This window comes from Pseudophryne corroboree, chromosome 7 (genome assembly GCF_028390025.1).
Source record: "Pseudophryne corroboree isolate aPseCor3 chromosome 7, aPseCor3.hap2, whole genome shotgun sequence".
NCBI classification, from domain to species: Eukaryota; Metazoa; Chordata; class Amphibia; order Anura; family Myobatrachidae; genus Pseudophryne; species Pseudophryne corroboree.
In genome coordinates, this window is record NC_086450.1 from 506,221,805 (window position 1) to 506,234,125 (window position 12,321).

The 12,321-nt window shown below is 48.6% G+C and overlaps 1 protein-coding gene across 2 annotated transcripts in view; it reads left to right on the forward strand.

Annotated features, from left to right (window-relative positions):
* Window positions 1-12,321, forward strand: part of LOC134945848 (uncharacterized) — a 69,769-nt gene that overhangs the window by 10,356 nt on the left and 47,092 nt on the right. For both annotated transcript variants that reach the window (XM_063935378.1, XM_063935379.1), the window contains exon 6: window positions 427-738. In XM_063935378.1, coding sequence (XP_063791448.1) covers window positions 427-738 — 312 coding nt within the window. The remainder of the gene's footprint in view (window positions 1-426; window positions 739-12,321) is intronic.

Here is a 12,321-nt window from a genome sequence, read left to right on the forward strand (position 1 = left end):
AGTTTGCAAATTATAAATGTTACTTCAATGCTGATTGGTTGCCATGAGAAACTACTCCACTGGCTCACTTCTCCACTCTTTTCACTGCTTAGTAAATGACGGGAGCTGATTGGTTGGCACTTTGGGGTCCATTCATGAAGCAGTGGAAAGTGTGGAGAAATGAGCCAGTTGGAGAAGTTGCCCATGGCAACCAATCAGCATTGAAGTAACATTTATAATTTGCATTCTATACAATTGTACGGAACAGCTGACTGGTTGCCATGGGCAACGTCTCCACAGGCTCACTTCTCCACTCTTTTCACTGCTTCATGAATAGACCCCCATTATCTCTTTCCACTTTATCTCTCTCCAAAGCTTGATACATCTCCCCTATAGTCTGATCTTTACTATAATACTGTACAGTAACACTGTCCTACACTTTGTCAGGGAAGCCGCAGCTGTTACAGCCGGTATCCCGGAGCCTATTTGTCTCTGGAGAGATGAAGCTCGTTCTATCCCTGGAGAAATTTTATCCCAGGAAAATCAAGATGAGTTGGACGTGTGGAGTTGGGGAGTCTCAAGAAATGATTTCATCCACTGAGACACTGACAGAGAATCCTGATGGGACTTATAATGTCTCTAGTGAGGCCCGGATTCGAGAAGCTCTGCTCAAGGATCCAAGATTCAGAGTACTGGCCAACTGGGAGCACGACTCGCCGAACGAACGAGGACAAAAAGAGCTGTCAGTCAGAGACAAAGGTGAGGAGATATAGTATGGGGTTCCGTGTCATCTATATACAGTACAGTGTGTCATTTAACGACCCAGCCACACAGCTTATAGGGGTGTAGTAGGGTATGCCAGCAGTCGGGCTCCCGGCGACCAGCATACCGGCGCCGGGAGCCCGACCGCCGGCTTACCGACAGTGTGGCGAGCGCAAATGAGCTATTTTATTCTCCCTCCAGGGGGGTCGTGGACCCCCACGAGGGAGAATAAGTGTTGGTATGCCGGCTGTCGGGATTCCGGCGCCGGTATACAGTGCGCCGGGATCCCGTCAGTCGGCATACTGAAGACCACCCTCTTATAGGGCTGGCAAGTACGTAGCATTGCAGCTACACACCGGTCATTGCTGAGCGATCAAGTGTCAGATGTAATGATGGCCACATTCAGCGGCCATAATGGATGCTGGCTGAACTCAAACTTTTTTTTAAAGGTATAATCACTTTTATTTCAAGGCATGGTTTTGTCTTGTAACTTATTGCTCCTTTAAAAAAAACTTTGATGAAAGATTTTGTTTTGGGGATGGGATATATTAATAGTGTTTGAAAGTGTTCCCATTTGGAGGGGCTTTATTTGGGGACACATTACCATATATATCAGAGCGAGTGAAAAACAAATCTTCTCCAATGACTACTACTGTACATCCCTTTATCCATCCAGATACTTATAGTGAATAATCTGCATTCATATTATGTCCATAGAAACCAACATATGTGAAAACAAATAAAGCGGTATATACTGTACATGGAGTATGCCACATGGATTGTGCTCTTCCAATCTGTGACATAACTTACAGTAATTAGCAGTCCATGTTTAATACCTAGCATCATATAGAGTGACAATGCGTCTCTGTATGCAGCAGCGATGTGTCAAATGCTACTGCTGAGGGAACCGGATGCCTCCTGTCAGCAATTGATCCTCATCACACCCATCGGGCACTGAATGACCCCCGGCACTGCTCAGCCAGAGCAGGAAAGCTGTGTCAGAATATGCTGACCCTGGCCCCTCCACTTCCAGAAAATGGGGGTGATGGACCCGTTTTCTGGAATGGTGGTCAGTTCCACCCAACCCTGCCTCTGAATGCCGGCAGCCCGTCAATCATGCCATGGCTTAGGAGACACTGCATGTGATCACACTTGATTTGTTCTGCACATGCGCAGAACGGGTCTTGTGAAAGCGAAGTCCACCCACCATCGGAGATATACGCAAACCATCTCTGAACTACCAAAGTCCTATGCAAAAGAAAATAGCTCCATGTGATAGGTGCCCGCCTGAGATGTGTGAGGTTGAGAGTTTGAGTACCGGGTATGGCATGCTGAAAAAAATAGGATTTTAATTACCTACCAGTGAATCCTTTTCTTGTAGTCCGTAGGGGATACTGGGAATCCTAGTACCATGGGGTATAGACGGGCCCACTTGGAGCTACGGGCACTATAGAAGTTTGATAACATGTGCTGGCTCCTCTCCTCTATGCCCCTCCTACCAGACTCAGTCTAGGAAACTGTACCCAAGGAGACGGACATACTTTGAGAGAAGGGTATAGATAAGGAAAGTGGTGAGATTTCAAACCAGCACAACCATAACAAGAGGAAAGCCATGCTAACCATAACTTGAAAAACAGGGACAGCAACAGCTTAACCAACCAACAATAAAACAAGCAACCGTGCAGGAAAAACGAAGCACCGGGTGGGCGCCCAGTATCCCCTACGGACTATTAGAAAAGGATTTACTGGTAGGTAATTAAATTCTATTTTCTCTTACGTCCTAGGGGATACTGGGAATGGGGATGCACCAAAGCTCCCAAACTGGGTGGGAGAGTGCTGAGGTTCCTGTATAACTGATTGACCAAACTGAAGGTCCTCAGGAGCCAAGGTATCGAACTTGTAAAACTTGGCAAACGTGTTCGAACCTGACCAAGTAGCTGCTCGGCATAGTTGTAATGTTGAGACACCATGGGCAGCTGCCCAGGAGGAACCCACTGACCTAGTATAGTGGTCCTGAACAGATTTTGGGATCGGCAAACCTGTCATGGAATAAGCATGTTGGATATTGAGCCTGATCCAGCGTGCAATTAACTGCTTTGAAGCAGGACACCCAATCTTGTTGGCATCATATAAAACGAATAGCAAGTCCGATTTCCTGGTACGAGCAGTTCTCTTTACATATACCTTCAAAGCCCGTACAATGTCCAAGGACTTTGAAGTAGCAGAGGTGTCAGTAACAACCGGAGCCACTATCGGCTGGCTGATGTGGAACACTGACACCACCTTAGGAAGGAATTGCTGACGAGTTCTGAGTTCAGCTCTGTCCTCATGGAAAATCAAGTAGGGGCTCTTATAAGACAATGCCCCCAGTTCCGATACGCGTCTTGCCAAAGCCAAGGCCAACAGCATTACAGCATTACAGTCTTCCATGTAAGATACTTTACATCTACCTCCTGTAATGGTTCAAATCAGTCCGATTTGAGGAATTGTAGAACCAAAGTGAGATCCCAGGGCACCGTGGGAGGCACAAAGGGAGGCTGGATATGAAGAACACCCTTCAAGAACCCTTCAGGTAGAGAAGCCAATTGTTTCTGAAAGAAAATAGACAAGGCCGAAATCTGAACTAGGCCCAGATCCACTCCGGACTGCAGAAAAAGCAGGAAACGTCCCAGATGAGTTCCACAGTAGAATATTGTCTGCTCTCACACCAAGAGACATATTTCTTCCAGATACGATGGTAATGTTTTGAGGTTACCTCCTTCCTGGCTTGGATCATAGTCGCGATGACCTTGTCGGGAATCCCTTTCTTGGCTAGAATTAGCCTTTCAACTTCCATGCCATTAAACGTAGCCATGGTAAGTCTTGATAGACGAACGGGTCCTGTTGTAGAAGATCCTCCCAAAGAGGCAGAGGCCACAGATCTACGATTAACATGTCGAGAAGATCTGCATACTAGGCCCTTCGTGGCCAATTCGGAGCAATCAGGATTGCCTGACCTCTTTCCCTTTTTATTCTTTTGAGAACTCTTGGGATCAGACAAATTGGAGGTAACAAGTACACCAACTGGTAGACCCACGTAGTTGTCAGGGCGTCGACCGCTACTGTTTGCGGAGTAGCATTATCATCTCTGCCATCACCTTGGTGAACACCCTCGGTGCCGTGAGAGACCAAATGGCAGAGCCTGGAACTGGTAGTGACAGTCCTGCAGTGGAAATCGTAGATAAGCCTGATGAGGCGGCCAGATTGGAATGTGAAGGTACGCATCCTTGATATCCAGAGACACTAGGAATTCCCCCTCGTCCAGACCTGAGATCACTGCTCTCAGAGACTCCATCTTGAACTTGAACACCCGTAAGTACGGGATCAAAGACTTTAGATTTAGGATCGATCTTACCGAACCGTTCTGTTTTGGAACTACAATGAAGCTGGAATAGTAACCCTTGTTTTGTAGATGAGGTAGAACTGGCACAATGACCTGGGTCTGTAACAGTTTTAGAACGGCTTCTTGTAAGGTTACTCTTGCTTCTTGTGAAACTGGTAAGCCTGATTTGAAGAATCTGGGAGATCCTGGAACTCCAGCCTGTAGCCCTGGGTGATATGGTTTATGACCCAGGGGCCCTGGCAAGATCCTGTCCAGGTGTGACTAAAAATCTTTTGTCGGGCTCCCACCTGCCTATCTTCCAGGCATTGCGGCTCACCGTCAGGACTTTGAGGAGACAGAGGCGGAGCTCTGTTCCTGAGAACCAACAGTCGCTGGTTTGCGTGGTTTTCCTCTATCACCTCTGACAGCGGTAGAGGAACCTCTGGCCCTGCCCCGAAACTTTGAAGTCCGAAAGAACTGCAAATTGGGTCCTGAGTAAGCCTTCCCAGCTGGTGGAGCTGCAGAAGGTAAATAGGTGGATTTACCTGCAGTAGCCTGGGAAATCCACTTATTAAGTTATTCGCCAAACTAGGCCTCACCTGTGAAAGGCAGGCCTTCTACACCTTTTTTAGAGTCTGCGTCAGCAGTCCACTGATGTATCCATAATCCCCTGCGTGCCGACACTGCCATAGCTGTGGTGCATGCATTAAGCACTCCTATCTCCTTAATAGCTTCAATCATAAAGTTTGCAGAGTCTTGTATGTGTTGCTGGAGTATAATAATTTTATTTTGAGGCAAGGTGTCTAAACCCTCAATTAAAGTACCAGACCATTTTGCAATGGCTCGTGTAATCCACCCAAATGCTATAGTGGGTCTCTGGGCCACCCCTGCTGCTGTATAGAAAGATTTGAGGGTAGTCTCAATCTTACGATCAGCTGTATCCTTTAGGGAGGCTGCACCAAGAACAGATAATACTATTTTACGTGAGAGCCTGGAGACTGACGTATACACTATCGGTGGATTTTCACACTTTTTGCTATCCTCAGAAGGAAAAGATGACAATAACCGCCTGGGAATTTGACATTTCTTTTCTCTTACGTCCTAGAGGATGCTGGGGACTCTGTAAGGACCATGGGGTATAGACGGGCTCCGCAGGAGACATGGGCACTATAAAGAACTTTTAGCATGGGTGTGCTCCTCCCTCTATGCCTCTCCTCCTGACCTCAGTTAGATTTTGTGCCCAGAGGAGATAGAGTGCATTACAGAGGAGCTCTCCAGAGTTTCTCTGAAAAATAATTTTGTTAGGTTTTTATTTTCAGGGAGCACTGCTGGCAACAGGCTCCCTGCATCGTGGGACTGAGGAGAGAGAAGCAGACCTACTTAAATGATAGGCTCTGCTTCTTAGGCTACTGGACACCATTAGCTCCAGAGGGAGTCGGAACGCAGGTCTCACCTCGCTGTTCGTCCAGAGCCGCACCGCCGTCCTCCTCGCAGAGCCGGAAGATCGAAGCCAGATCAGTATAAGAAGAAAAGAAGACTTCAAGGCGGCAGAAGACTTCAGATCTTCACTGAGACCGCTGCGCGCCATTGCTCCCACATGCTACACAGAACGGGCACTGATGGGTGCAGGGTGCAGGGGAGGCGCCCTGGGCAGCAATAAACCTCTGGTCTGGCAAAAATGGGTACAATAGGCTGCGGAGGCAGTAAATGAATAGATCCCCCGCCATTTTTGGTATATTGAAGCAGGACCGAAGCCCGCCGCTGGAGGGGGCGGAGCTTGATCCCTCAGCATTTTCTCCACAGAATGCTGCAGAGAAGCTGGCTCCCCGGACTCTCCCCTGCTGAACTCGGTGACAGAGGGCTGAAAAGAGGGGGGGGGGGGGGGGCATGTTTAAGGCGCAGTGATTGTATAACATTGATTATATATATAAAAAGCGCTATCTGGGTTATTCCAGTGTCAGTTTGGCGCTGGGTGTGTGCTGGCATACTCTCTCTCTATCTCCCCAAAGGATCTTGGTGGGGAATTATCCCCTTGTAGATATATCCCTGTGTGTGGGGGGGGTGTCGATACGTGTGTGTCGGCATGTCTGAAGCGGAAGGCTTGTCCAAGGAGGAGGTGGAGCAGATGTGTGTGATATGTCTCCGTCGGCAACGCCGACTCATGATTGGATGGACATGTGGCATATGTTAAATGCGAGTGTGGCCTCATTACATAAAACACTGGACAAAGCAGAGTCCAGGGAGAAAGCAGGGAGTCAATCCACGGATTGGACTAGGTCACAGGACCCTTCTGGGTCTCAAAAACGTCCCCTATCCCAAATAGTGGACACTGGTACCGACACGGATTCTGACTCCAGTGTCGACTACGATGATGCAAAAGTACACCCAAGGGTGGCAAAAAGTATTCAGTGTATGATTATTGCAATAAAAGATGTTTTGCATATCACTGATGAACCCTCTGTCCCTGATACGAGGGTGCGCATGTAAAAGGAAAAGAAACCTGAGGTAACCTTTCCCCCATCTCATGAGCTTAACGAGTTATTTGAAAAAGCTTGGGAAACTCCAGATAAAAAACTGCAGATTCCCAAAAGGGTTCTTATGGCGTATCCTTTCCCTGCACAGGACAGGGTACGTTGGGAATCCTCTCCCAGGGTGGACAAGGCTTTAACGCACCTGTCCAAGAAGGTGGTGCTGCCATCTCCGGACACGGCAGCCCTCAAGGATCCTGCTGATCGCAGACAGGAGACTACTTTAAAGTCTATTTATGCGCATACGGGTGCTTTGCTCAGACCGGCAATAGCATCGGCGTGGGTATGTAGCGCAGTTGCAGCATGGACAGATACCTTGTCCACTGACCTTGATACCCTTGACAGGGATACCATTTTATTAACCTTAGCTCACATTAAAGATGCAGTCTTATTATATATGAGGGACGCACAAAGAGACGTTGGGCTGCTAGGTGCCAGAGCCAATGCCATGGCTATTTCAGCGAGACAAGCTATATGGACTCGCCAATGGAGATGCAGACTCGAAGAAGCATATGGTGGTTTTACCTTTCAAGGGTGAAGTGTTGTTTGGGGAGGGACTCGCGGACCTGGTTGCCACAGCTACCCCGGGTAAATCTACCTTTTTACCTTTTGTCCCTCCTCCTTCCTTGCCAGAGGTAAGGGTAGAGGAAAGAGAACACCTGCTTCGGCCAGTTCCCAGGAGCAGAAGTCCTCCCCGGCTTCTACAAAATCCACCCCATGACGCTGGGACTCGCCTAAGGGAGTCCGCATCAGTGGGGGAGAGCCTTCGACTTTTCAGCCAGATCTGGACTCTTTCAGGCATGGATCCTTGGGTAATGGAAATTGTTTCCCAAGGATACAAGCTGGATTTCGAAGAGGTGCCCCCTCGCCGATTTTTCAAGTCGGCCTTGCTAGCTTCACCCCCGGAGAGGGAAGTAGTGTTAGCTGCGATTTAAAAGCTGTGTCAACAGCAAGTAGTGGTCAAGGTTCCCCTGGTCCAACAGGGGAAAGGGTATTATTCAACCCTGTTTGTGGTCCCAAAGCCGGATGGTTCGGTCAGACCCATTTTAAATTTAAAATCCCTAAACCTGTACTTGAAAAAGTTCAAATTCAAGATGGAATCGCTCAGAGCTGTAATATCCAGCCTGGAAGGGCGGAATTTGATGGTGTCACTGAACATAAAGCCCAGGATCTCCAGAACATGGTCAGAGACCTGCTAAAACCAAAAAGAGTGTCTATTCATCAATGCACTCGAGTTCTGGGGAAAATGGTGGCATCCTACGAGGCCATCCCTTTCAGCAGGTTTCATGTGAGGACTTTTCAGTGGGACCTCCTGGACAAGTGGTCCGGGTCCCATCTGCAAATACATCAGAAAATAACCCAGTCACCCAGGGCCAGGGTGTCTCTCCTGTGGTGGCTGCAGAGTGCTCCCTTTCTAGAGGGTCGCAGATTCGGCATTCAAGACTGGGTTCTGGTGACCATGGACGCGAGCCTCCAAGGATGGGGAGCAGTCACACAAGGAAGACATTTTCAGGGACTATGGTCAAGCCAGGAGGCTTGTCTACACATCAACATACTGGAATTGAGGGCCATATACAACGGCCTACGACTAGCGGAGAATCTTCTTTGCGACCTACCGATTCTGATTCAATCAGACAACGTCACAGCCATGGCTCATGTAAACCACCAAGGCGGGACAAGGAGCAGAGTGGCGATGGCGGAAGCCGCCAGGATTCTTCGCTGGGCAGAAAATCACGTAAGCGCTCTGTCAGCTGTCTTCATTCCGGGAGTGGACAACTGGGAAGCAGACTTCCTCAGCAGACACGATCTCCATCCGGGAGAGTGGGGACTTCATCAAGAAGTTTTTGCAGAGATAACAAATCTTTGGGGAATTCCTCAAATAGATATGATGGCGTCACGCCTCAACAAAAAGCTTCGGAGGTATTGTGCCAGGTCTCGAGACCCTCAGGCAGTAGCAGTAGATGCCCTGGTGACACCATGGGTGTTTGAGTCGGTCTATGTATTTCCTCCTCTTCCTCTCATCTCAAAAGTATTGAGAATCATAATTCAAAGAAGAATGCAGACAATACTCATTGTCCCAGAATGCCCTCGAAGGGCCTGGTACTCAGATCTTCAGGAAATGCTCACAGAAGATCCGTGGCCTCTTCCTCTCAGGGAGGACCTCTAACAGCAGGGGCCCTGCGTGTTCCAAGACTTACCATGGTTACGTTTGAAGGCATGGCGGTTGAACACCGAATCCTAGCTGGGAAGGGTATTCCGGAGGAAGTTATCTCTACTCTGATAAAGGCTAGGAAGGAGGTGACGGCAAAGCATTATCACCGTTTCTGGAGGAAGTATATATCTTGGTGTGAAGCCAAGAATGCTCCTACGGAAGATTTCCATCTGGCCCGGTTTCTCCACTTTCTACAGACAAGAGTCGATATGGGCCTGAAGTTAGGCTCCATTAAGGTACAGATTTCGGCCCTATCTATATTCTTTCAGGGGGAATTGGCTTCTCTCCCAGAAGTCCAGACTTTTGTGAAGGGAGTGCTGCACATCCAACCCCCCTTTGTGCCCCCAGTGGCACCGTGGGACCTTAATGTGGTGCTAAGTTTCCTGAAATCTCACTGGTTTGAGCCTCTTCAAACGGTTAAATTAAAATTTCTCACGTGGAAGGTGGTCATGTTATTGGCCTTGGCATCGGCAAGACGGGTGTCCGAATTGGCGGCCTTGTCCCACAAGAGCCCCTATTTGATTTTCCATGTGGATAGAGCTAAGTCGGGAGCCCGACCGCCGGCATACCGACAGTGTGGCGAGCGCAAATGAGCCCCTTGCGGGTTTGTTGCACTCGCCACGTTGCGGGCACGGTGGCGCTATACGCGCACCACGCTATCTATTCTCCCTCCAGGGGGGTCGTGGACCCCCACGAGGGAGAATAGCTGTCGGTATGCCGGGTGTCGGGATCCCGGAGCCGGTATACTGTGCGCCGGGATCCCGACATGCGGCATACTGAAGACCACCCATCTTTTTATTCTAGCCCGTAGAGGATGCTGGGCGCCCGTCCCAGTGCGGACATTTTCTGCAAGGCTTGTATATAGTTCAGTGGTTCCCAAACTGTGTGCCGTGGCACCCTGGGGTGCCTCGGGACCCTTGCAGGGGTGCCCTGGGTTGGTGGTCTAGGACCAATTCCAACTATTAATTGTCAATGTAATAGGTAAAAACAAGTGCTGGTGGCTGTCAGTAATAAATATATGTGGACATACAGAAGCAAATCTTGTCCCTCACCACATAACTGAACCTATGGATGACACATCAACAAAATTTGCTTCAGTCAATATTTCTTTCTAAATTCCTCAAAGAGAAACTTTTGGCCTAGGGGTGCCGTGAAAAAAAGCTAATACACTAGGGTGCCGTGATTCAAAAAGTTTGGGAACCTCTGATATAGTTGTTGCTTACATAAGGGTTATGTTACAGTTGTGATCAGTCTCTGGCTGATGCTGTTTGGTTCATACTGTTAACCGGTTGCGTTATTCCAGGTTATGTGGTATGATTGGTGTGGGCTGGTATGAATCTTGCCCTTAGATTAACAAAATCCTTTCCTCATATTGTCCATCTCCTCAGGGCACAGTTCTCTAACTGAGGTCTAGAGGAGGGGCATAGAGGGCGGAGCCAGTGCACACCCATACTAAAAGTTCTTTATAGTGCCCACGTCTCCTGCGGAGCCCGTCTATACCCCATGGTCCTTACGGAGTCCCCAGCATCCTCTACGGACTAGGAGAAAAAGATTTACCGGTAGGTTTAAAATCTTATTATCAGGATTAACCCACGGTTCTTCAAACAGGATATTTAGTTCCTCTGGCACAGGAAAAGTGGCTGAGGATTTTTTCTTTACATTAAAGTAAGATTCCTCACACACCTCTGTCACCTTATCAGGGATATTTAGGACTTCTCTGATAGAGTCTATGAAAGCCTCTACACCCTTCGACAGAGTACCCTCCCCTACCTCTATGTTCAGCTCACCTTCCTTCCTCCATTTCTGTCCCGTCATTATCAGAGTCAGAATGTAGGATATGGGCCAAAGTAAGTTTTTGCGGACCAATGGTAGAGGACTGAGACGCTGGTCTGAGTACTAAATCCTTTTGCATAAACTCAGTCATAGACTTTCTTAAATATTGCGTCTCTTTCACATTCCGAGATAACTTAGTAGAGATGGTGGTAATCATCCCACGAATAGAGTCCAGCCACGCTTGATCCGCAGCTCCATTTGTCTGAGAAGGGATACTACAGTGAGTACACACTAGTGAACCCCCTGGAGAAGGGAACACTGTGCCTTACATGTTATACACTCTTTGCCTAAACTACTGCAACAGTATTCGCACACAAACAGGAAAAGGTTAAATGTACAATTAACCTATACAGATCCTTTCCCGAGAGACACAGAAAGAGAACCAGCACACGGTGCCCTTATCGCTAAAGTCAAGCTTAGCCGGGTCGCAGACTAAGTACCTAGATTAGGGACTTAGGGGGACATTCCGAGTTGTTCGCTAGCTGCTTTCATTCGCTGCGCAGAGATCAGGCAAAAAAACCCGGCACTTCTGCGCATGCGTATGCGGCACAATGTACTATTACAACGAACGATGTAGTTTCACACAAGGTCTAGCGTAGCTTTTCAGTCACACTGCTGGCCGCAGAGTGATTGACAGGAAGAGGGCGTTTCTGGGTGTCAACTGACCGTTTTCAGGGAGTGATTGGAAAAACGCAGGCGTGACAAAAAACACGCAGGCGTGGCTGGGTGAACGCAGGGCGTGTTTGCGACGTCAAAACAGGAACTGAATAGTCTGAAGTGATCGCAAGCGCTGAGTAGGTCTGAAGCTACTCTGAAACGGCACAAAATTATTTTGTAGCCGCTCTGCGATCCTTTCGTTTGCACTTCTGCTAAGCTAAAATACACTCCCAGTGGGAGGCGGCATAGCGTTTGCGTGGCTGCTAAAAACTGCTAGCGAGCGAACAACTCGGAATGAGGGCCTTAGTATATAGCTCCTCCCTACTATGACCCCTGGTCCCGCTGAGGTAAACTGTAGAATATCCGGAGGAGCTGCACGTCCCTGCAGTCAGCGTATGTATTGATGCAGTGATGTAAAATGGCGCCTGTGAGCTGCTGGATCCGTTCATAGTGAAGCCCCGCCCCTTCAATGGCGCGCGATCTTCCCGCTTTTCTTTATACTGGCTGTTGTATCTAATGCATGAAATGGAGTAAGCCCCTTTTAAGCCTGTATTGCCAGTCTGGATACCGTGTACACGTACTGTGTAATAAGTCTGGAGACTCAGTCCGCCCTGTTAGAAGCCGGGCATCTCCGTACCCTGATGCCTTCATAGTGGCCGGCCACCAGCTAGCCGGCCTTTCACTCACCACCCTTCTGTCTCTGTTAGGGGTGGCGGCGTGCTGCGGGAATGTATGTTTGCCGTGGTGGGGCTTGCAAATAGTTCCCTCAGGAGCTAATGTCCTGTCAGCAGGGAATGGGACCATTAACACTTAGTGGGGTTCGCCCGAGGTTATTGCTGAAAAGGAAAAACTCCTGTAAGGTATAATTATCCTCCATATGTCTGGTTACTGACCACACAGGTAGAGAGAGGGTATTGCCGTCTTCCCCCATGTTCTCTCTAGTGACACTGTCAGTCAGGGCCTGGTTGCGAGTCACACACACACACACA